Source organism: Phascolarctos cinereus, unplaced genomic scaffold, assembly GCF_003287225.1.
Source record: "Phascolarctos cinereus isolate Bilbo 61053 unplaced genomic scaffold, phaCin_HiC Scaffold_5;HRSCAF=322, whole genome shotgun sequence".
Lineage (NCBI taxonomy): Eukaryota > Metazoa > Chordata > Mammalia > Diprotodontia > Phascolarctidae > Phascolarctos > Phascolarctos cinereus.
In genome coordinates this window covers 247,303,737-247,327,167 of record NW_027555958.1, presented here as the reverse complement: position 1 = coordinate 247,327,167, position 23,431 = coordinate 247,303,737, and the positions used below count along the sequence as shown (strand labels likewise).

General features: G+C 46.4%; 4 protein-coding genes across 9 annotated transcripts; 3 read left to right on the top strand and 1 right to left on the bottom strand.

Annotated features, from left to right (window-relative positions):
- The first annotated feature begins 138 nt into the window (after window positions 1-138).
- Window positions 139-9,134, top strand: NFKBIL1 (NFKB inhibitor like 1). 5 transcript variants are annotated; one of them, XM_020974062.2, is made up of 4 exons: window positions 139-287; window positions 6,578-6,852; window positions 7,814-8,041; window positions 8,269-9,134. In XM_020974062.2, the coding sequence occupies exons 2-4, from the start codon at window positions 6,591-6,593 to the stop codon at window positions 8,853-8,855; spliced, it is 1,077 nt and encodes a 358-aa protein (XP_020829721.1). In that variant the 5' UTR covers window positions 139-287; window positions 6,578-6,590; the 3' UTR covers window positions 8,856-9,134. The 5 variants fall into 5 exon arrangements, with proteins under 5 accessions (XP_020829721.1, XP_020829720.1, XP_020829722.1 ...); XM_020974061.2 differs by lacking the exon at window positions 139-287 and adding an exon at window positions 3,497-3,575; XM_020974063.2 differs by lacking the exon at window positions 139-287 and adding an exon at window positions 5,627-5,704.
- On the bottom strand, window positions 1,845-3,920 carry ATP6V1G2 (ATPase H+ transporting V1 subunit G2). Its single transcript, XM_020974067.2, has 3 exons — window positions 3,766-3,920; window positions 3,440-3,540; window positions 1,845-2,899 (listed from the first exon to the last, which is right to left on the bottom strand). The coding sequence occupies exons 1-3, from the start codon at window positions 3,845-3,847 to the stop codon at window positions 2,726-2,728; spliced, it is 357 nt and encodes a 118-aa protein (XP_020829726.1). The 5' UTR covers window positions 3,848-3,920; the 3' UTR covers window positions 1,845-2,725.
- A 5,240-nt stretch (window positions 9,135-14,374) lies between the features above and the next one.
- Window positions 14,375-16,690, top strand: LTA (lymphotoxin alpha). 2 transcript variants are annotated; one of them, XM_020974064.2, is made up of 4 exons: window positions 14,375-14,671; window positions 15,155-15,241; window positions 15,343-15,460; window positions 15,604-16,690. In XM_020974064.2, exons 2-4 carry the CDS (start codon window positions 15,164-15,166, stop codon window positions 16,014-16,016), a joined length of 609 nt encoding a protein of 202 aa, XP_020829723.1. In that variant the 5' UTR covers window positions 14,375-14,671; window positions 15,155-15,163; the 3' UTR covers window positions 16,017-16,690. The 2 variants fall into 2 exon arrangements, with proteins under 2 accessions (XP_020829723.1, XP_078011604.1); XM_078155478.1 differs by lacking the exon at window positions 14,375-14,671 and having other exon boundaries at window positions 14,769-15,241.
- A 939-nt stretch (window positions 16,691-17,629) lies between these two features.
- Window positions 17,630-20,438, top strand: TNF (tumor necrosis factor). Its single transcript, XM_020974214.2, has 4 exons — window positions 17,630-18,067; window positions 18,490-18,535; window positions 18,747-18,791; window positions 19,153-20,438. Exons 1-4 carry the CDS (start codon window positions 17,882-17,884, stop codon window positions 19,572-19,574), a joined length of 699 nt encoding a protein of 232 aa, XP_020829873.1. The 5' UTR covers window positions 17,630-17,881; the 3' UTR covers window positions 19,575-20,438.
- Window positions 20,439-23,431: the final 2,993 nt, after the last annotated feature.

The following is a 23,431-nucleotide window of genomic DNA, read 5'->3' as shown; positions in this document are numbered from 1 at the left end:
TTTGTGAAGCCCCCTCCCGCCACTACTTCGAACTCCCTCCCACTATTTCGCTTTTCAGTCAGGCTTGCTTAAAGCAGCGCTCTTCGCTTGGAACGCAATGAATGAGACGCGGTGCGTTCCCACGGGGTCCTACGATTGCCGTGGTTGCCAAGGTGACCTAGGCGTACTTTCGTTTAGGCTTTACCCGGCCTATCCGCTGGGTGCGATGGCTAGGTGTTGCCCCGGGCCTGGGGGAACGTGAAATGGAAGAAATGGGAAGTGGGAGAGTAGGGGCGCTAAAAGAACAGGTAACTGGGTGCTTTCGTCTTATTCTAAGCCCCGCAGGAAGAAGTGGGTATGCTGCCATTCTGACTGGGCACCCCAGAGGCCGCCTAGGGCGACCCAACCAGTCAACAAGTATTTATCAAGCACCTGCTGTTTGGGGCACTGTGCAAAGCACTGGTGATGCCAAGAAAGACACCCCCCCGGCAACAACAACAAAAAAACTAACCACAGTCCCTGCCCCCAAGGACCTCATAATCTAATGGAGAAACAAGCGACATTTGTGTACACACACGATAGCTAGAGAACAAATGGAAGGTGGTCTCCGACGGTTGGGGGGGGCAGTCCTCTTTAGAATGGGGGATTTGAGCTAAGTCTTAAGGGAAGCCAAGGAAGAGGGGAGGGGTGTCTCCACAGCTAACCAGAAACCCTCTCCACAGTGTCCCCTGGCAGATGGGCCCACTTATGGATATCCCTGATTGATTTTGGAACAATGGCACCTAACATGCCTTAAAGTTTAAAAAGGATGGTTGGCCACTGCCTTGCCACTGTCATAGGGCATAGCTAGGTTAGTGGGCAACAGGGAAAGAAGGGGTATAGCTACTGTGTGCCCAGGAAAGGAGGTGACTTTTAAGGACCCAGAGGTAGGGATGGGGAGCCTAAATTCAGCTACAAGCCTTCCTCACTTTCCATTCCCCTTGCTGCTGCTTCCAGTCTTGGGGTCTACATCCACAAAACTCTACCCCTTCTGCCTAGGGGTGGAAGCATTAAGTCTAAATGCATTCTTGGGGCACAATCTGCAGAGTGGAGAATGCTTTAAGATTCTCCCAAAACATGGCAGCCCATTACCAGTAGTGGAGAAAGTGAAGAGCCAGACTCCCTAATCCAATGTTCTGTTGCCAGCTGTCTTGCCATAGGAGAGCATAGTTGAGAACAATCTTAATCTGTAATAATAACAGCTAATATTTATGTAGCACTGTGCTAAATGCTTTACAACTATTACCTCATTTGATCCTCATAACAACCTTGGGAGGCAGGTGCTATTATTATCCCCATTTTTCACAGATGAAGAAATAAAGCAGATAGGTTGGGAACTTAAGTTCAAATCCTCCACACCCTCTCTATCAATTTCACCATTTTATGTCTGTCAGACACTTAATGATTGTGTTAAGCGCTCTTCTGTATCTCCTACCTTTATCACTTGGGATGAGTTGCATAAATATAAATGGTATTGTGAAACTGGACTTGAAGTGTGATATAATGGGGGAAAAAAATCAATGGACTTAGAACAGAAGACTTTGGTACAAATCCCAGCTCTGCCATTTATTTAAAGCTATGTGAACTAGAAAACTAGTTTCCCCTTCTGGGAATTAAAATATGTTAAGTAATGTAGAAAGTAAGGGAACTGGACTAAATGATCCAACTTTCCCTAAGTCTTATGACTTCCATTATTCTAACCTTAAATCACTCAAGTTTCAAAAGATGCTTTATCTTAACATTTCCACATCTGATAAGTAATGAAAGTGAGGGAGAATGAAAAATTGGATATTATAAAGGAGATTTTACAAAAAAGAACTCTTACAAGTTTTTCACAACTTATTTTATTGACATTGGTTTCATTTTACAGCTGAATAGAACAACAGGAAATTGAGGTGTGGGAGAAGGAAAATGGAAAAAGGATGGGGGACACTCCCGTTAATAGCATTACATGGAACACAAGATTCTCTATAGCTAAGACAGGCAATAGTAAGAGCCAAACAGGTCTTTCCAAGAAATTTGAGGGATAGGAGAAAAAGAAGAGAAAATGGAGAAGTAAAGGGGATGATGAAGAGACAAAAAAGGAAAGAGTAGGAGGAAAAAGAAACTCTTGGAGCCATAATAAGATTAATGGGGTGATGGAGGTCAGCTAGTTTCATCACTGGTCATAGGAGTGATGTTTGGAGAAATCCAGACACTTGAAAGATAGTCATTTGAATCAGAAGGCTACTAGGACTACTTAAATGAAATCAATTGGGGAGAGATTTTGACCTATCTGGGAGACATTTTATTAATAACTGATAGCTAGCTTTCAGTACTTTAGGTTTGCAAAGCACTTTACAGAAGCTATTTCATTTAATCCTCACCAGAACCTTATAAGTTAGTGCAATTGTTGTCTCCATTTTTCATACAAGTGAAGTCACTTGCCCAAGAGCACATAGCTTTTAAAATGTCTAGAGGCCAGCTATCAAGGTCAAGGTTGTAAGGTCATCAGGGGTAGATTCAGATTCTGTGTGGAAGAGGCATCATTCTCTGGGAACTTAAAAGGTCCTGGCAGGCATTATGGAGCTAAAGATTTAGGGTTCTATATGGGAGAATTATAGGGTGACTCCTTGAATTTCTAGGGGACTGCTGGAAAAAAAGGGATATGGCTGGAGGACAAGGTGTGAGGTTTCAGGGCAGGGGGGAGGTGACTGGTACAGAGTCCCTATGCAGCAATCCGGTAGTTGGGATGGATCTGGGGCCTGATGTCACAGACCATGCCAAGGAGTTGAGCCAGGACACGCTCACGATTGCGCTGCTGAGAGCTCTGCATGCCCTGTACCTGGCGCCGAGTTGCTTGCTCCACCTCAGCTGACAAGTTCCCCTGGGAGCCCATGGCCTGGGTTGGGGGGAGGGAGGGGATAAGATGGGTGGGGGCATTGGGGAAAGAGAAATTGGAAAGAAAGAGACAAAGAGAAGGGTCCCAGAGTGTGAGGTTGCCACAGGAAGCGACAGAAAGAAAGTTCAAGAAAAAAAGACCCAAATGTGGATATTATCCCTTCCCATGAATCCTTATGTACAGACTATGTGAATTCTACAAAAGCTGTCCCGGCAACAGAGAGATACGCAATCTTCATTAAGACCTCCATAATAACCCAGAAACTGAATTCCCCATCAACTCCAACATTATCACCTAGGCCAGAAGGATTCCACATTTCCCACCCTAGACCACTGCCATCCTCCACACTGGATGTAAAAAGCCCAAACACTGCCTCATAAATTCTGTTTCCCTTAGAGGCCTCCCACACTTCCTTCCACATCACAAAAAAATTTGAAAATGCTATATAGCTCACAGGGGTCCCCATTCCATTAGAGTTCTCTTCACCCCCAATGTTACCCTGATTCCCTTTTTCAATATGCAGTACACCCCAAATCTTACCGCCTGCTGCTTGCTCTGGAACTCCTGCTCTCGTTCCCTACGGTACTGCTCTACCTCCATCTGAGCCTCTTCCTTGGCCTGCTTCAGACGTCGAGCCTTCCCTGGAGTGAAAGAATGGAAGAACATCCCCAGAAAGGTAGTTAAAGGCTCTTTCAACCAAGGGTCCTTCATAATCACGCAGGTAGTTCAATCCCCTGCACATCTCTCCAAAGGAACCCTGGCACTTGGGCCTACCTCATATCCCGCCTCCCCACCCCTACCCCGCTCCTCGCAGTAATCTAAATGTCCAGTCCTTCTAAAGCCCTGTTCCCTGCCAAGGCTCTCACTCTTTCGAGCATCTGCCACCTTCTCGGCCGCTCTCTTCTCAGCCTGTAGCAGCTGCTGGATGCCCTGGGACTGACTGGCCATCTCTATTTGTGAGCAGTGATGCTACCAAAGGTACCAGCTTACTGCCACCACCTCCACCCACCCCCACCTCATCCAGTTATTCCTCCTTCCCTTCGTTGGGTCTTAGCGTCCCCCTGCTTTCACTTCCGTCTTCCTCCCAATTCAGGCTTTAATTCCTTCTCTCCCCTCCATCCCATTCCCTAGCTCTTGCACTACCACCTGAGATCACCTGAGGGCAACAGAGACCAGAACATTGCCTGCTACTGTCCCCAAGCAGGTTTCCTATCCTCTTTCTGTACTTTGGTATCATGACTTCTACCTCACTCATGCCTCCATTCAAGGCCTTGGTGGGTAGAAATTTCTGTAGAAGGTAAAAGAGGACGTAATTGAGATCGGTGGCTATGAGTATGAAGGACATAAAGGTCAAAGAATGGAATTGGGAGGCAGAAATTATCGCCGACTGGAAAAAGAGGATGGACAATCTGGTTTTTCCCCAGATCTCTAGCAACTACACTCCATGATAGCCATGAGTTAAGATTTGCAAAATGCTTTACAGTCTCATTTTATCCGTACAGCAACCCCAGTAGGTGAGGAAACAGTCATAGAGAATTTAAATGACTTGTACAGGGTCACACAGCTAGTATGTGTGAATAGAATACTGAACCTGGAAATATCTGACTGTGTGACCTCAGGCAAGTCACTTAAGTAAAGAGAAAAGGCATTTATTCACTTCAGTACTGAACATGCCTACTATGTGTCAGGCACTGAACTAAGCACTTCATGAATATTACAGATATTATCTCATTTGATCCTCACAACAACCCTGTTGTTATTCCCATTTTACAGATGAGGAAATCGAAGCAGACAGGGGTTAAATGACTTGCCCAGGTTCACAGAGCTATGCTCTTCTGATTCCACTACTCTACACACTACACCACCTAACTGCCTCTCTACCGCTGTCGGCCTGTTTCCCCGTCTGTAAAATGGGGATAATAATCGCATCTACCTGCCAGGGTTGATGTGAGGATAAAAATGAAATATTTGTAAAGCGCTTTGCAATCCTTTAAGCGCCATGTAAATTCTTATGATTGTTATTATTATGTGTCTGAAGCTGGATTTGAACTCCAGATCCAGAATCTAGAACTCTTAGCTGCTGAGCTCCCTCACTCGTCTCCTTCCTCTCTTCTGTCTCTTCCTCATTTCCAGTCGTTTCCCCAAGGTTTGCATTTCTGTCTCTACATTTCTCCCTGCTTCCACCCCGTGTCCGTATCTCTCCTGATTTTTCCCTCCCTCCCCGGCCCCATCTTCCTCTTCGGTCCCTCCAGTCCAGACCCCGACCCCAACCTGACAAGGCGGTCGACAGTGAAATCACCGCACGCTGCTCGCTTACTTCTTCCTTCTCCAATTCACGCCGGCGCCGAGGAGAGCACAGCTCCTCCCCCTCGCCCTGCCCCTGCCCCTCCCAGTCCCGCGGAACCTTTCTCTCGTGCCCCGCGAGGCTCGCCGGAAGGCGAACCTCGCCGGTAGTTGCCAGGCGCCCTATTCCTGCCTCACCCTCTCCCCTTCCCCCGCTCGTTTCCGGTTTGCTTCCGCCCTTTTCCCTTCAGGCTGCCCAGGCCCTAGGCGGGGCCTTGGCTCGGTTTAGCTGGATATAAGAAGCGTTACCTTACCCCACCGACCCTCAGACGGAGCTTGTGGCCGCTCTGGGCCTCGTGTTCCAGGCTGCGGTGATTTCTGCAAAGCCACTGAGGGCCTAGATTCCTGGCCTCGGCTACTTAGCAGCTGCGGGGTCTGGGACGGAGCCTTTGCACCTGTGCCTCATGTTCCTTCTCCGTCACGTGATCGGGATTGGGCTAGACCGGGGCTGCTTCACTTTTTGTGTGTGTCGTGGAGCCCGTGACCCCTTCTCGGAATAACGTTTTTAAATTATTTAAAGAAAGACTAAATTTTAGTTCGAGATTAGTGAAAATAGAGGTGTCATTTTTCCCCACCCCAGGGAGCTGGCTTTCATTTTGAATCCTGAGGTGTCATCTTGACACCTTCAGAGCTGCCCTGTAAGGGGCCCGACTCGACACTAGGCCTTGTTTTGCAGGGCAGTATTCCCACGACTTACGCAGGGGTCACTGAACAGGGACATTATGGCAGGCAAAGGCTTCTTGGAGTGGTAGTGCTTCTTTCTGTATCCTGAGATGGGCCTGGGCCCTGCTCACCTTACAGGTACAGATATCTTCTATATGTAGACAGATAATTATCTAAACCAGATCATTACAAAATTCATATGCCCAGATTTTGTCACCAGCCCAGTGTTCCTCTACTCTTCAAAATCCTTTCTTTAATTGTACCTTTTAAACATGACTAATGCTGAAATATGTTTTACGTGATTTCATATGTATGATGGGTATCCTATTTCTTGCCTTTTCAATGAGTTAAGGAGGGGCTGAAGAGAAATTTTGCAACTGAAAATAAAGTAGAAGTGAAAAACTATACATAATGAAAAAAAAATTGTACTTTTTGGTTCTAAAAACCCCAAACAATTTCATCTCCTCTCCAAAATTATGTAGCTACTTGCCACAGTAAGATACTTAAGTTTTGAAGAGGAAACAGTTTTTATTTCAAGATTTAAAGTGGAAGGTAGAAGTGTACAAAAGTCAGAGAAATAGAGAGTATGGGAAAGCAGGGAAAATGAAAGGAACAGCATGGAGCTCATGTTCTGTTCTGGTTCTAATTGCCTCATTTTCTCTCTTTTCTCAGTCCAGGACCCATCATGGGTTCTTCTCACCGACGCAGACGTGAGCGACGTTTCCGAAGATATCTGTCCAGAGGACGGCTGAGCAAGGCTCAATCCCTCTTTCTTCGACACCCAAGGCTGGATATAGACGCTGGAGAGCCACCACCACTCCACCGATCCTGTGCCCGCCATGATGCTCCTGCCCTTCGACTGCTACTCTGCCTTGGAGCTGACCCCACTCACCAGGACCGCCATGGAAATACTGCTCTGCATGCTGCTGCTCAACAGGGTCCTAGTGGTGAGTCCAACCCTTACAGGACAGCTTTGAATATGTCGGACAGCAGTAGTCTGCTCTCAGAATCTAAGGTGAAAGCCAGACCCTTGGGATGCAAGACATTTTTCTGGTCATTGGAATGAATTTCTTCAGCTGTGAAGTGAGAATAATAATGATAGTTATACTACCAACTTTACAGGGTTGTTGTGAAGGTTATGATAGATAACATGCAAAGGCAGTTGTAAATCCTAATATATATGTGTGTGAGTACATACCTATACATATGTGTATGTAGACACACACACATATATATATACAGTAGATATATAGTACACAATATAGGTACATTTATGAATCTATGTGTGTATCTATGTGTACATACTTATTGGATATATGCATGTGTATCTAAGGTGGCACTTCAGATTTTTACATCCAGTCATTTAGCTCCTATTCGCTTTACTTCTAAGATGGTAGTCATTTTTCCAACCTGCTTTTCCTGTCCAGATCTATTTGTATCCCCCGGACCCACTATCTGGCCCATGATGGTGGTCTTCTGAGTAAAAGTTGGTACCTAAATGGGTAATTTTTCTCACTCACCAGAGCTCCCCTCATTATATAATTTGTCTAACTCCCAGATAATGCAGGTAGGTGATGCAGTGGATAGAGTGCTGGGCCTGAAGTCAGGAAGACTCATCTTCCTGAGTTCAAATCTGGCCTCAGACACTTAGTAGTTGTGTGACCCTGGGCAGGTTACTTAACTTTGTTTGCCTCAGTTTCCTTGTTTGTAAAATGAGCTGGAGAAGGAAATGGTAAACCACTCCAGTATCTTTGCGAAGAAAATCCCAAATGGAGTCATGAAGAGTCAGACACAGCTGAAATGACTGAACAACAACAATAGCAGAGCCTAGATAGCAACTGGCAGTGTTCTTATAATTTAAGATGAGAGCCACAGCAAACAGTTTTGTCCTTTGACCCCTGTCAACAGCCTACAAGGACTTCTTCCTGCCTCTGATGACACAATGTCCCACTGCCATGAAGATGAAGAACAAACAAGGAGAGACCCCTGGGGAACTTCTTGGCTGGGAAAGTCCCCCAGAGCCATCTGTAGAATCGGAGGAAGAAGAGGAAGAGGCTTACAGGGAGAGAGAATGGAGACAGAAGCTTCAGGAGGAGCTAGAGGATGAGTGGCAGGAGATGCTGGGGAGGTTTGAGGGTAAGGATACCCCAGAATAATGCCCTCAAGATTCCTGCACCTCCCCTGCTTCTCATGTCCCTTGTTGCTTAGCTGCTCCACACTTGTTCCCATCCCTTTCATCTTTTCTGTCTCCGTCTCTTTTGCTTCCCATCTATCTCCTGACTTTCTTCCTCCTGGCCTCATTGTTTCTCTTTCTGATTCCCTCCTTAAGAAGCCTTTCCATTTATATACTCATTGCTCCTTAGGTGATGAGGATGCCACCTTAGACACCCCAGAGCCTGAGTCCTTCTCTGCCTGGACTGAACGCCTGGCCCGAGAACATGCCCAGAAACGACGACAGCAACAAGCGACAAAGAGAGCCCGGCATCCAAAATGTCCGTCAGCCTCCTGCCGCAGCTGGCAGCAACAAGAGAAGGAATGTCGTCTATTCCAAGAGCGAGCCCAGGCCAAGGAAGAAGAACTGAGGGAGAGCCGAGCCAGGAGGACCCAGGAAGACAGAGGGCATTGTGGGGGAGACTGCAATAGGACTAAGCCTATGGGAGACCTCCGCAAGGGAGGACACACACTTTGGTGTTTTAAAGACATACCTTGGCCCTGCCTTGGAGGAAGGGATCCTGAGGCAATGGCAGCAGCCCTGGTGGCCAGGGGCCCCCCACCCACAGATCGAGGAGCCCTAAGGAAGTATTTGAGGGCCCAGCAGGTCCAATGGCATCCTGACCGATTCCTGCAGAGATTTGGGTGCCAAATTGAAGCTAGGGAAAGGGAAAAGGTAATGGAAATTGTGACGGCTCTGTCCCAAGCCCTCAATCGACATGCAGAAGACCTAAAGTGACCCAGAAGAAAAAGACAAAGAATGGGTACATATGATGCGTATAAGTCAGACAACAGGATTCAGGTGATAATGACAAAATATAAAACATGGAATGAGGAAAAAATTGGGTGTAGGAATAGAGGCTCAGGGGTGCGCACTGTAGAAAAGGATGAGGACTAAATGAGGACAGCTTGTGGGTTAGAGATGAAGTGAGCTGGAGCAGTCATGGGCGGTTGCTACCGCTGACTCCCTTCTCTTCCTAATAAATTATTTCCTAATAAAATAGAGTCCCCCATCTTATTCCTAATTTCTCCTCTGCGTTTTTCCATCTCTGTGGTTTCTGTCACCTATGACATCTCCCTTCTGCTTACTAAGTCTACAGTTTTCATATGCCAGAGACGTACACATGCGTGTGATGTGCTCTTGGCCTGTGATATCACATCATCCTGGCTGCCACCCTCCCCAACCGTCAACATCAAGGCCCAGAGGCTTTAGCCCGCCCCACCAAAGCTCATGTATCTCTTCCTTTCTCCCCCTCACTTTTAGACCAAGTGCCTAAGTGTCCTCAACCCAGTTGTTTGTGGCTGAAGAAACAGGCTTAATGTGAACAGGGCAAAAAGGGAACAAAGCTGTGGTCTCTTCTCCCCCCCCCCCACCAGAACCACATCCTCCACCCCCTTACCTCCCCACCCCCCACCCCTAGGGCTTTTCCTTTGCTGAGTCACTAGGATTTGAGGTGGGGGGCAGTAAGGCTAGGGGACCCATCAGGAGGATTGTAGGAGGGCAGAATTAGGGGGAGCTAAGAGCAGAGAGGGAAGCAGCCCCTCTGCGGGGGAGTGGAATTTCGGTTGCTAAAAATAACTTCAGGGGAAGGAAAAGGAAAGGGCCGAATTGTGTAACCTGGGCTGTCTGTTCTTGGGTAACCTGAGGTCCACGCCCAAGAACAGCCCAACCTTCCTAGTCTTCCAGCTGGGAACTAAGCATCCAGACTTCTCAAGGAATTCATACATCAGTACTTTGGAAATACCACCAACATACCTTCTAGCCCCTGTTGCCTTTCAGAATCCAGAGAATTGTCCTGGCTCCCCTCCCAATTCTTTTCTCCCCCCTCTCCACCATTCTTTCCTGCCTCACCCTTTTCCCCTCCTTCCCCAACTCAGGACTCTGATTTCCCAGTCCCGGCTCCTGTTACCCTCAAGGACCCAGGAACTTTGGTCTTTTCCCCTGGTCTATAATCTCTGGGGTGATGTGGACCCATTCTATACTTTGTAGATCATTATCTCTTCCCGGAAACAGTGGTTGAAGCTCCGTGGGGGGAAGGGGGCTCAGAGGTCAGGTGGGGATTCCCATAGGGGGCATTCCTTATTCTCTCCTCTGGCCTCCCTATACCTCCCACCCCAGCTTCCAGGAAACAGGAGGTGGGAGTGGAGATCAGACAACATTGCTTCCCTTTGAGCCCACTCCCCACCCAACTCACACACTCTGCTTTAGTTCTAAGAGAAGAAGCCAGAGGAAATGGAAGAAGATACCTTTTCATGCCTGTGGGTGCACATGCTCATCTATCCATTATGTTAGAAGCTAAATTTTTAAATAGAGAACATGCATTTGCATGGGGGAGCCCCAGATAGATGGAATTAGGGAAAGGGCATTAAGTGGAGGGTGCCTCTGGGGAGACTAGTGAAAATAAAATAGGAGGAAGAAGTGGACATGGAGGACATAAAGTCGCTGATCACCCTTAACTCTTCATTCACCCTACTGGATGTCTGATTAGCTGTTGAATCTTTTTGATTCTGCCTCCATAACATGTCTCATCTCTATCCTCTTCCAGTCCACCCTAGTTCAGGCCCTTATCACCCTGACTGTTGCCCTGGCCTCTTTCCATGGTTGTCTAGTTGGTTTCCCTTCATGGAGCCTCTTTCCTCTTCAATATGACTGCCACATTTATATTCCTAAAGCACAGGTCTGCCCTGCTTAAGAAACTGCAGGTTAAACAGACTAGAATAAAACGTTCAGCATTTCAAGCCCTTGGCAGTTTGGTTCCAGTCTGTCTTTCCAGGCTGATGACACATTAATTTCCCCTCAGTCCCTCTATTTCAAGGCCAGTGGTCCTTCTTTGCTTCCCCAAACACAACTTAGACACCTTAGACATACGCCATACATATTCTATTCCTAGAATGCCCTCCCTCCTCATCTCTGCTTTTTGAAATTCCTGACTCCCTCCGAAGAACTGCTCAGGTGCCATCTCTGACAAAGGGCCTTTCCCAAGCTTTCCAACTATCAAAGTGCCTCCCCTCAGAAGATTTCGTGTTTATTTCATATACACTTTGTGTTTTCTTACCTGTGTATATATTGTTCCTCTCCTTCCCTCACTCACATTCTAGTAGAATGTAAGACTCTTGCAAACAGATTGGTTTTTTGGTTTGGGGTTTTTTTTTTGGTTTGGGGTTTTTTTTTTGTCTTTGGATCCCCAGCACATAGTGCCTGGCACATAGTAGGTATTTAATAAATGTCTTTTGAATTTTAATTGAACTGAATGGGAGTATGGATGTTATTTGGATGTGTTTATATGCATATGGATGTGATATGGATGAGATTTTCTGAGAGAGACAAGATTGGGGTGTAGGACATAAGCCTTCTGAAGGGACAGTGTGGTCTCTGGGAAAGGTTCTCGGAGGCAATTGCTGTGATTTAGAAGGGACCTTGCTGGAGCTGTGAACAGCCTAGGCATCCAGTTCCTCATAGAGCCCAAAGAATTCATAACCAGCATGCAAAGAGCCCCTTGGAAATAATAAGGTTTATGCCCTGGATGAGAGGGGACAGGAAGTACCGGTACCTGGGCAACCCCTCCCCCTTCCAAAAGAAGGGCTTTTTCTTTATTTCTAAGCATATTGCCTTCTCCCTTACAGATGTTATGTAAAATAATATATATATCCAGATATCTCCCACCAGCCCCAATTCTCCAACTCTTCTCAAGTCTCACTCTCAAAGTGTCTGGCCCCCCAGCCCTGAAGGGGGGTTCCCCTGAGATGAGGGTGAAGTTCACTTTCTCTCACCACACAGTTTCCGGTTCTGTGTCTTGCTTCTGAGACTGATAAAAATACTGGTCCCCTAGGGGCCCTTAGCTTCCTCTGACCTCCTGGGGCCAGGCACCCAGGCATCCTGTGCCCCTGTTCTGGGGGAGGCAGGGATCCCCCTGATTAGTGACTCAGGTTCTTCACAGCTAAGAGATGGGGAAGGGTAAACTATGTCCTTGTGAGCTCCAGGCTTGAAGCCAGGAATTTGGGTTACAATAGAAATTTTATTGGAGTCAGACTGAGTTTGAGAACCAGGAAGAATAATGTTAGAAATGAGGCTTAGTGGGATTGTGTGTCAACGCTAAAGTTTGGGATTACTATTGAGGTTGGGATTAGGGTTAGGTTAAAAATTGGTGGCTAATATCTGGATCAGGGATAGGATTGGGATTCAATTATTCAGTCTCTAGATTGAATAAGGCGTAAGATGGGGGAAGATACCAGAGGAAGAATTAGGTTATTGATGAGCCAGATATTCTGTCCCCTAACTACTGTAGTACTTTGTGCCTCTCTTTTGACACATCACATATTACCTTATATTAAAATGATTTGGGTATATGTAATTTCACCTACTAAATTCCAAACATTGTGGAGACAGCTGTGTCTCATTCATCTTTGTATTTCCCATGGGAGCTTGCCTGTGCTATACCTTTAACAAACCTTTACTGAATTAATAGGTAGGGTTAGAAATGGGTTTAATAAGATGAGGTCAACATTAGTGTTGGGAGTTCAGGTTAGAGGTACAGATTAGGATTTAAAGTTAGTGTTGGAATAAAGGTTGCATCGTATTAAGGATAAAATACCAAATGGATTTGGAAGGTGAGTATTAAGATCATTGTGAGGTTAAATTCAAGGTTAGTGTTGAGTTAGAATTGAGATTAAAGACAGAGTTAAAGTTGAGTTAGAGTAATGTTAAATTCTAGCCTGGGGTTGGGTTAGAGCCTTAATTTGATTTCTCTTTCTATATGGAGACTCCAGTGATTTCATTAATTTCTTTGTAAAAGCATCCCTGCTCCTCACCATAAAGTTAGGTTAGAGCCAGCTCCCCACATTATCACCCTTCACACACAGGGAAACCTTGCGACTAACCACCTGCCTGTCCATAGAGAGAAACTGAATCCTTCTCAGTTTCTGAAACTGAGGTTGAAACTGAGATCTGCCCTTCCTAACAGGATTCTAGTAGAATGTCATAATGTCTTTGACACCAGTCTCAAGCATCCTATCTCAGCCTTCAACTTTTCCAGTCTCAAAATGAGTTCATAAACCTAAACCCAGTTTATCCGCATTTCTCTATCCCTCAGTTTTCACCTCTCAGTTCCTTACTCTCCTCTTCTCTTTGGGTTCCCCCTCTTTTGGTCCTTCAGTCTCTCTCTCTCTCTCTCTCTGTCTCTCTCTCTCTCTCTCTCTCTCTCTCTCTCTCTCTCTCTCTCTCTCTCTCTCTCTCTCTCTCTCTCTCTCTCCTCCCTCCCTCCTTCCCTCCTTCCCTCCTTCCCTCAGTTTCTCCCTGATCTCTTTCAGTTCTTCACGTTCACTCAAACTCCCCAACCTCCCATCCTTCAGTCTGTTCATGTTCTTCTGTTTCTCTCTGTACCTCAGTCTTCTCCTCCACTCTGTTTCTGTCTTTCAATCTCCTTTCTGTCTCTCACTGATATTTGGATTGGGTGTGCATCATACTTATTTGATTCCATTCTTCTCAGGGGTCTCCCTGTCCTTTATCTGCCCTCGCTACCAAATGACAGAAAAAAACACAGAAAGAAACAAGAGCACAAGAAAAGATTAAAAGAAACAGAAATGGCAGAAAGATAGTGAGATAAAGAGACAGACAAGCCCAGCTATAAGGAAAAGGAACGGGAAATAGATAAGGCAAAGGGGAAGGAAAAAGTAAGAAATGACAGATAGGAAGGGGGATAGTGACAAACTTGGAGGATGAGTGATAGATTTGAGAGATAAATATGAGCCATTATGCAAGTGTGTGTGTATTTTGTTAGAGTGGAAGTAGGGGAGTGAGTTGAAGTACACTTTATATCATATATGTAGCTCAGAACATGGAAGGACAGTTTTGTGTATGGGAAATCTTGTCAGCTGAACACTGTTCACACTAACAATACTTTGACTGGCATGTTGTATAGTATAAATTATGATTAAGAGTTTATGTAGAATATACAAAAGATAACCGTGCCACCTGAGGGGGTGAGATAAGGAGGGGAAAACAATTCTATACAGACTCAATCTGGAAGAGGGAAGCTGTGTCACATGTGGCTACATGATTTGTTCGTTGTTGAATCTCAGGCACCACATGCTAGAGACAGGTTAAGACAATGGACTAAGGAACATATAACTTGAGACCTCAGGAGTGTGTGTATGGCAAGTGGGATAGACATAAATAGTAGGGAATGAGGAAAATGGGGGTGGATAGTCCGGGGGGGGTGGGGGGAGAATGGAGGGGTCCTGAAAGAAATAAAGATCTAGAAGATCTCTGGGGGCTCTTCCAATTCAGTCCCCCTACCCCTTCACATTCATGTTACCTTTCCCCTAAACCCTCCTAGCCCCACTCCCTTTTCCCAGAACCCTGGTCTCCTAGCCCCCAGCCTTCAGTTCTACCTCCCAGCCTCAACCTTTCCTGCCTTCGGCAGAAACACCAGCTCCTTCTTCTAAGCCCCGGGGGCTTCCCCGGCCAGGCTAGGGCCCTGAACCCTCCCGCCCTGCTGCCGCTTCCTCTATAAAGGGACCCAGGCGTCCGGGCCCAGGAAGCCCAGCTCATAGCAGGTAGGGGCCCCTGGCTGAGACACTCCTGAACCCTGAGCCATTCCCCCTGGCCCTTAAAACCCCCTGATTCCACATTCTCTCACCATAGCTTCCTGTGTCTATTATTTCCACCTGCCTCTCTCTGGGTCTGCCTTGGGCTCGGTCTCTACCTCATTCTTTCTGGGTCTCTGACTTTCTCTCTGTCAGTCTCTTTCTATCTGCTTCTGTTTCTGTTCCTCTCTGCCTGTTTCTGTTTCTCTGTCTCATTTCTCATTTCTGTCAATTAGTCTCTCTCTCTGTCTCTCTCTCTGTACTTCTGTTTTTCTCTCTACATGTGTCTCTGTCTTGGTATCTCTGTCAGCTTCTTTATGTCACTATGTTTTCCATATCTTCCCTTTTCTGTCTTTGTGCTTATTTCCCATTTCCTTTCCCTCTTTCTCCCCCTCCCCCTCCCCATTATCTCCACCCTGGGCCCTTCTCCACTTTCTCTTTCTCTCTCCTCAGGTTCTCCCCATGACCTCATCTGGAGTCCTGTGCCTCCTGGGGGCGCTGAGCCTCCAGGTGCTTTGGCTGCAGCCACCAGGGGCTCAGGTGAGAGGCAACAGGATGGGATGACCTGGGGGTCAGGAGCTTAAAGGGGCAAGAAAGAAATCTTGGCCCTCTGGTCCCTTCTTAACTATGTTCTTTCATAGGGGGCTCCCAGTCCTGATAACTCCCACTCACCTAGCCCAGCCCCACCTCAGACAGCTCAGCATCTCAGCCAGAAGAGCCCAAAAAGAGACACCCTCAAACCAGCTGCCCACCTTGTTGGTAAGAATCTAGGTGTTACACCTTCTCCACTTCCCTCCTAGACCCAAGCATCCAGCTCCCAGTTTCCCCCCTCCCCTCAGTGACCTGTACATTTGTTCTCCCCAGCCCCATAACACTCCCTGACTTCTATGTCTCTCCCCTAGGAGATCCCAGCACCCAGGACTCTATACGTTGGAGGGCAAGCACAGACCACGCTTTCCTCCGACATGGCTTCTCTCTAAGCAACAACTCCCTGTTGGTCCCCACAAGCGGCCTCTACTTCGTTTACTCTCAGGTTGTCTTCTCAGGAGCCAGCTGTTCTTCTGAGATTACTCCCACCCTACTCTACCTGAGCCATGAGGTGCTCCTCTTCTCCTCCAAGTACCAGGTTCATGTGCCCCTCCTGAGTGCCCAGAAGTCTGTGTGCCCAGGGACCCAAGGACCCTGGATGAGATCAATCTATCAAGGAGCTGTGTTCCTGCTTACCCAGGGAGATCTGCTATCTACTCATACAGATGGTATCTCTCACCTGCTCCAGTCCCCTAGTAGTGTCTTTTTTGGGGCCTTTGCACTATAGAGAAATAGAAAAATAAAGAGGAAAATGGCTTCAAGGCCCACCTCCATGGCCCTTTCCTCTATTCCGACAGTTTCAAGGGTCCACACCAACACTCCCTGCTTCCACCATTGCCTCAGTTTCTTTCAAGTATTTCCCTTCTCTGCAACCTCCAGAGATGGAATTCTGGGTGGTGTGAAGGCTCCCCAGAATGGGGGTTGAGGTGAAGGCAACCACACACACCGCAACCCCTGAACCACTGCCAGATGCTGGACTGAGAATTTCAAGTCTAACCAGAAATACCCGGACAAAAGTAATTTGGTTGGCTGGCTAGTAGTCTGAGTGGGGTTTAAGCCTGGCCATGGAAAGAAAAAGGAAAGAAAGGATGTGTAGGGTGGGTATCAGGGGTTGGTTGGGACAGGGAATGGGGAAAATTATTTATGAATGGTGATTATTAAGTTATTTATTTATAGAGAAGCAGAGAATGGGAAGAGAGAGATAGAAAGGCAGAAAGATATCTCAGGGAGACATAGGTAGACACAGAGGCAAAATAGAGAAAAAGTAGAAAAGGCATGAGGGAGGGAGGGAGTGGTTCAGGTGAGAAGGAGAAGGGCTTGTAAAAATGGGGACAGCAGAGTGCTAGGGACGCTATCTGGACCTATGCCCTCAGCAAAGTTCAATAAATATTTTTCCTCTGAGATGCCTGTCTGTCTGTCTGTTTAAAGGATAGGATAACATAGGGGTCTTTGTGGAGGGGGACGCAAAAGGGGAAGATACTTAGAGCCATGTTGGAAAGGAAGGATATATGGTGAAACATGCAGGCAACTGGGGAGAAATATACATAAAGTTATGGGAGAATGAAAGTAATATGAGGGGCTTCAAAGACATGGGGGATAAAGGGGTGTGTGGGGGTGATATCAAAGGTAATGTAGGGGCCTTCTGGGAATGTATACTCCGATATGGGGATGCTCTGAGGGGATCATGGAGGACTTGTGGGACCTACATCGAAGAGCCAAAAATTCCTATAGGCCAAGAATGAAACCTATGATGTGAGTCCAGAGGTCAGAATGAAAGAAGAACAATCTTCCCAGGCCTGGTTTCACCCTCTTTGGGATGTCCCAATTCCTTTCAGAAATTCAGATCTCGGACTCCAACTTTCTCCCTTCTCTCTCTCTTCTCAAGGAAGTTCCAACCTCCCAGACCTCAATTTGTTCTTTCAGGGCCCCAGACATCTGAGTCTGAAAACCCCTAAGTCCACCACTTAAGCCCTAGCCTTTCCTGAATGGTGTGTCAAAATCTAAGGGTCCAGAGACCTGGGAAATTAGAACTGGGAAACAGTCCAGGACACCTTCCCTCCTACAATCATGGTTGGGGTTAAGGGGAGTGATATCCCTAAACTCATGGGTTTCCTCAAGTCCAACTTTCCAATACCCACCCCCATTGGAAGGAAGAAACTGAGAGGAGCTTGGGGAAGGTCCACAGGGCCCCTACTACAGACAGCTTCCTCCACGATGAGCTCATGGGTTTCTCCACCAGGGAAGTTTTCCGCCCGCTGGGTGAGAGAGCCTTCTCCCCCGCCCTCCTCGCACCCTCCCCTTGGGGCATATAAAGGCAGCTGCTCACTCACCCAGTTGACAGAAGCTCCCATGCAGAGAACATCAGGGGACTAATCAGAGAGGGAGAAAGACTACTCCAGGCTCTCTGAAACTCTTTCACCCCTTAGAAAAACCCAAACCACTGGGCGCTCTTTCTCTCTCTCTCTCTTACACACACACTCTCTCTGTCCCCTGGGCCATTTGCCTCTCCGCATCAAGGAACTACAGATTTGGACTTCAGCCTCTCCCAAAACAACACTACTGGAAACTGAGCAGCTCCACAAAACAGGAACCATGAGCACAGAGGACATGATCCGAGACGTAGAGCTAGCAGAAGAAGCACTCCAAAGGAAGGCCAGGGGGCCCCAAGGCCCTGGACGCTGCCTCTGCCTGTCACTTATCTTCTTCCTTCTTCTTGCTGGGGCCACCATGCTCTTCTGCCTGCTGCACTTCGGGGTGATTGGACCCCAGAAGGAAGAGGTGAGAGACAGATAACTTATTCTAATGCCTCACAAATACTTGGCCATAGAAACAGGAACAGAGAGGGATTGGGGGAGCCAGGACAGATGGGGAAAGGAGGATAAGGAGATAAGACAGAGAGAGGGAGAAATATGATGAGAGATAGAGGAATGGGGAAATTGCAGTAAGGGAGATAGATGCGAAAAAGAAAGACAGAGAATGATAGAGAGAAAGGAAGAAAGGGGAGGAGAACTCAGGAGAAAGGTAAATGGGGAGATAGAGAAACAAAAAGAAAGATGGAATGATAAGGGAGAGAGATATGAGGGAAAAGAAATGAGATGAGAATCATGAGAGGCATGTGTAGGTGCACTTAAGTATACATCCCAGCCTCTGTCTTTGTCCATGAGTCATCACTGACCTCTTCTCCTTTCTCTCTTTTCTAGGAGTCCACAGATTTTCTTGGCATGGAACCTCTGACCCAGAGAGTCAGTAAGTGTCCCCTGTTGATGATCCCAGTCTCCTAAACCTTCATTCCCAAAGTGGGACATATCAGGGAGGAGACTGGGAATAGGGATGGGGGAACAGTTCTTAGGGGACAGGAAGCATCTCTAAATTGGTGGAGTGGAAGGAGAATGAAAGAGAGCTAAAGCTCAGTTTTAAACTTTCATTTCTTCCTTTTCTTTTTTCTCCCCCATCCCAGGATCCTGTCAGACTGAAAGTAACAAGCCTGTAGCTCATGTTGTAGGTAAGAACCTGAAAATTTGGGACTTGGGCCAAATCGGGTCTGGAATCAGGGGATGGGCCGAGAGTCGATATGGAATGTTGGGGATAAAACAGAACCTATGCGGGAAGAAATATTGGGAGGGAAGGAAGAGGGACAGGGTGGAGAAGAAGATGACTAGAACTGGAAGAACAGGATGAAGAGAATAGAAGGAACGCAAGGGATAGGATTCGATGGGGATGAATAGAAACTGAGGGATGTGACATGAAGAATGCCTTGAACTTTAGAAATAAGATGCGGGAAACAAAATTTAGGGAACAGAATGTGGAAGATGAAACTCAAAAGAAACATATGGACTCAACTTTTCCTTCCTCTTTCCCTACAGCTGATCCACAGGCAGAGGGGCAGCTCCAGTGGTTGAGAAGGCGTGCCAATGTCCTCCTGAGCAATGGCATGAAACTGGAAGACAACCAGCTGGTGGTGCCATCCACTGGGCTCTACCTGGTCTACTCCCAGCTCCTTTTCAAGGGTGAAGACTGTGCCAGTGAACCCCTGATCCTCACTCACACCATCTCCCGGGTTGCACTCTCCTACGAAAACAAAGTCAGCCTCCTTGCTGCCATCAAGAGTCCATGCCAGAAGGCAGCCCAAGGAGCTAGGGAAGCCAGTCCCTGGTATGAACCAACCTACCTGGGTGGTGTCTTCCAGCTTGAGAAAGGTGATAAGCTCAGCGCTGAAACCAACTATCCAAAATATCTTGACTTTGCTGAGTCCGGCCAGGTTTATTTTGGGGTCATTGCCCTTTGAGAGAAGAAGGGAAGTCATAGCCCTGCCCCCATGCCCTTCCTCACCTTTCATTCACCATATCAGTATTCCTCCATGCCCATTGATTGCCTTCTTTTTTTGGGTCTCAAAAGTGATTTTAAAGACTGGGAACTTGAGTTTAGAACAAGCTAGAATACGACAAAGGACATTGAGAAAACAAGGGTCAGAAGAGTGCGAGTAGTAATATAAACTGATATTGGCTGCATATCAAGGACCATAGAAATACAGGGTCCAGAATAACATATAAAATCCATCAAGAAATCCATATGCTGAAACCAATTTAGAACCTAGGCCAAAACTGGGAACCTAGGACCTGGATTAGAGCATCCAGCACACAAAACAAGCGTGACCTGAGAACCCTTTTTACTCTAGAACACTCCCCGAGGTATATATCTGATCTAGACCCTGAAATGAATCAAAATCCAGATCATTCTTGCTCTATTTATTGTAATGCAGGAGCCCTGCTGTTTGCCCCCGTGGGTGGTTTCTATTATTTATGACTAGATAATATGTTTGTTTATTTATTTATTTATTTGTATGTTTATTTATTTATTTATTCTTAAATATATTTATTAAGAAGGTTAGCATTCATGGGGGACCCAGATGTTGAGGTTTCCCCAGCTCAGGAGTATTTTCTGTGAAAATGGAGCCGAACCAAGTCTCCTATCCTGGCCCCTTGTCCACCCTCCCATCTTCCTATTTAAAAAAAAAAATTATCTGATCTGATTACATTGCTGATTTAGTGGCTGTATGTCGCTGTGTCTCTGAACCTCTGCTCCCCAGGGGAGCCGTGTCTGTAAGCGCCCTATATGTCAGTGGCGAGAAATAAACTTTGCTTTGAAAACACTTGAAATTTGTTGAGATTGTTATTTATTGCTTATTTATTAAATGATGAAAGTGTTTGGGAGATCACAGTGCACTGAGTGATTCAGTTGTTTTATTTCTTCTCTCTGCCTCATTCCAAGGTGAGAAAACCTTCCTCTTTGCTTCCCAATTCCTTCTCCCCAGGATGTGAGAGTCTTCTCTACAATCCCTTCCTCATCTCTAGTCCTTAGGTTCCAAGATCGTAGAAACCAGGAGATCTCACAGAGATAAAGACTAGAAAAAACCTCTTCATGTCCCTGATGCTTAGAGACAAAAATAGCTTCCTACTTTACCAAGCCAATTGAGGCCATCCTATGGGAGCTTCCTCAACACTACTCTTCAAAAATTCCAATTATCATTGCTTGTCCTCTCCTCCTTTCCTCCTTCTCCAAAAGGTCACATTCCTACCTGTACCTTGATCTCATCCTCTCCAACCTCCAATACACATTTGTTTAACTCTTTCCAAACTCCTATAAACCTGCTCAGGTATTCCCAATCCTATAAAAACCTTTCCTTGACTCTTGACCATGGATCCCAGCACACATCTATCCTCCATTTCACCACCAACTTCTTGAAAACTTCATTTCTTCCACACATACCTTCCTAATCCCATGCAACTAGCTTCTTGCCTCCTCCTGCACACCTGTGTTCTCATCTCATCTGAAATCAACTTTTCTTCTTCGCTATAACCAAATTTCTTTAGCCTGGGAAGGCAGGAGTCTGTGGCGAAGGATCTCCTGTCAGAGAAAGAGGGGAAGTGGGGTTCTATATGTATTGGGAAAGTTCTCATATTAATGAGAGAAATTATGATGTGATTGGGAATTAGCTGTTGCCATCCAGCACAATGTAAATAGAGCATCTGGATCCCTCAGAGTGACTTTCCTCCTTTCCCTGGAATTTTTCAAGCGTTGCCAGCAAAGAAAGGAAGTGTGTTATCTTGGAGAGAGTACTAAGCAGAGTCAAACACCCTTCCCTGACACTTACTGTATGACCTTAGACAAGTCATTAATATTTCTGTACCTCAGTTTCTAAATCTGTAAAATCAGGGAGCTGAACTAGATCACATAGCAACTGTCATTGTCCAACTCCTAGCCAAAAGGAATCACCACTCTAACATACCTGACAAGGGATCATCATTTAACCTCTCCTTGGACTGCCCCGACTCTCAAGGTAGCCTGTTCCCCTTTTGGACAGCTCTTGGAAGTTTTCCCCAAAATCAAGCTAAAATAATGGCCTCTTTACAACTACTCCACCTGGGCGGCTCCTGGTTCTGCCCTCTGGGGCCAATCCGAACAAGTCCAATCCCTACTCCATAGAACAGCCTTTTAATTACTTGAAGAGAACTATCACTCTATCCCCTCCTCCTCCCCACAAGTCCTTTTTTCTCCAAGCCGAACACCCACAGCTCCTTCAACCGATGGTCTCTAATTTCCTTTCCAGCTGTAAATCCTATGAACACCTATAAGAATGGAGCCAGGCAAAGGAAATCATATCTAGAGAACTGGAATTTCCAATTCTGGGCATTCCAATTGCTATCAGGGGAATTCCCCACAACTCAGGTGAAGTTTCCGGATTTTGTGGCCTGAGAGAGCAGGGGAAGGACAACATTCCCTTTGACCTGAGTCACAGCCAAAGAACTTCCAGGGAGCCAGGTGTCCGGATGCCCAATTTCCCTCCCCCACAGACTCCTTTCAGGGATCTAGTTTTCCCAAATTCTCGGCTTTCCCTTACCTTTCCTGTTCTATAAGGAATGAGGCTAAAGAGAGTTGAGGAAATCAGAACCGGAGCAACAAAAGCAATTCTGAAATAGAACCTGCTGCCCAGTCTGGCCCCTCTGATTTGGGATACAATGGGGAAAGGAGGATGGGCAGTAAAACCAAGAGACAGAAACAAAACTATAGATGGACAGAGTTTTCTTCTCCCCACCCACTCCCACCTCCACCCCCAATTTTGTTGTATAGATGAACAAATATGTTGTGTTTCTCAGGGCAACTAATTCTTCGGAGGAATGAAATGAGCCAAGGTCCCAGAAGAGAAGAGTGACCTAGATAGAGTGTTGGGTCCCCCCTCTGCTTCCTCCACACTGGGGCTCTAAATGGGTCAATGGTGGTGGGGCGGATGCTGCTGTTGTTACCCCATTTCCCCCACTCTTCCTGGAACTGGCAACCTGAAGTGTGAACTGGGGACTAGGACTTTCCATTCCACCTTGGATTTAAGAATGTTTTCCTCCGAAACCTTTTTTTTCTTTTTCTTTTTTGCCTCCCCATGACACGATAATTTTCTCCACCCACCCCTATTTCCCCTCTCATGACAGCCTTTCCTTTCTGCCATACAGAGACTTTCTCTCTGAAATGAAACCCTTCCCTCCATCTCTCTTCCAACCTCCGTATGTCTTTTTATCTCTGTTATAAAAGTCCTGGCCCCAGAACTTTTCAGGGGAAAGAAGCATCATAGTTCCATTGGCCTAACTCAGGCAGAGATCATCGGGTAAGGCTCAGACATAGTCCTTGTGTGGCCTTGCCGGCTTTCTAAACCGGGTAATTTTTGAATGATACAACTAACAATTACACCAAAATCTTTCCCTTGATGGGAGAATTTTGCCAAAATACACATGGTTCCAACTCCCCTCTTCCTCTTTAGTCTTCCCAGGCTAAAGAAATTTTGATTATTGATCCTGGAAGAAAAAAAAAAGCTGATTTGGGGATACTATAAAGAGACTGGAGGTAGGGACAGAGACTGATGATATGGCTAATGTCTAAGTCCTCCTTTCCCTTGAATTTCTCAAACCATGCCTGGGAAGATGACAGACAATAGGTTAGACTTCTTGACAAAAGGGGGGTGCTAGGCTGGGGTGGGAGTAGCTTTCCAGAGTGTTGTGAGGATGTATTTAAATTTAGCAGGGACACTTCCCTTTACCCTCAGTCTGATATGGCATATGGTACAGAGGAAAGAGCATAGGATTTAGAGCCAGGAGA

Excerpts from the sequence above, each read along its gene's own strand:
- ATP6V1G2 (XM_020974067.2), bottom strand. The coding sequence starts at position 3,847 with ATGGCCAGTCAGTCCCAGGGCATCCAGCAGCTGCTACAGGCTGAGAAG. Across the intron at positions 3,541-3,765 it reads GGTGGCAGATGCTCGAAAGA|GGAAGGCTCGACGTCTGAAG; the intron begins GTGAGAGCCTTG and ends CTTTCACTCCAG. Across the intron at positions 2,900-3,439 it reads TCCAGAGCAAGCAGCAGGCG|GCCATGGGCTCCCAGGGGAA; the intron begins GTAAGATTTGGG and ends CCCCCAACCCAG.
- NFKBIL1 (XM_020974058.2), top strand. The coding sequence starts at position 6,016 with ATGGGCCTGGGCCCTGCTCACCTTACAG. Across the intron at positions 6,044-6,582 it reads GGGCCCTGCTCACCTTACAG|GACCCATCATGGGTTCTTCT; the intron begins GTACAGATATCT and ends TTCTCAGTCCAG. Across the intron at positions 6,853-7,813 it reads TGCTCAACAGGGTCCTAGTG|CCTACAAGGACTTCTTCCTG; the intron begins GTGAGTCCAACC and ends CCCTGTCAACAG.
- LTA (XM_020974064.2), top strand. The coding sequence starts at position 15,164 with ATGACCTCATCTGGAGTCCTGTGCCTCCTGGGGGCGCTGAGCCTCCAG. Across the intron at positions 15,242-15,342 it reads TGCAGCCACCAGGGGCTCAG|GGGGCTCCCAGTCCTGATAA; the intron begins GTGAGAGGCAAC and ends GTTCTTTCATAG. Across the intron at positions 15,461-15,603 it reads ACCAGCTGCCCACCTTGTTG|GAGATCCCAGCACCCAGGAC; the intron begins GTAAGAATCTAG and ends TCTCTCCCCTAG.
- TNF (XM_020974214.2), top strand. The coding sequence starts at position 17,882 with ATGAGCACAGAGGACATGATCCGAGACGTAGAGCTAGCAGAAGAAGCA. Across the intron at positions 18,068-18,489 it reads TTGGACCCCAGAAGGAAGAG|GAGTCCACAGATTTTCTTGG; the intron begins GTGAGAGACAGA and ends TCTCTTTTCTAG. Across the intron at positions 18,536-18,746 it reads ACCTCTGACCCAGAGAGTCA|GATCCTGTCAGACTGAAAGT; the intron begins GTAAGTGTCCCC and ends CCCCCATCCCAG.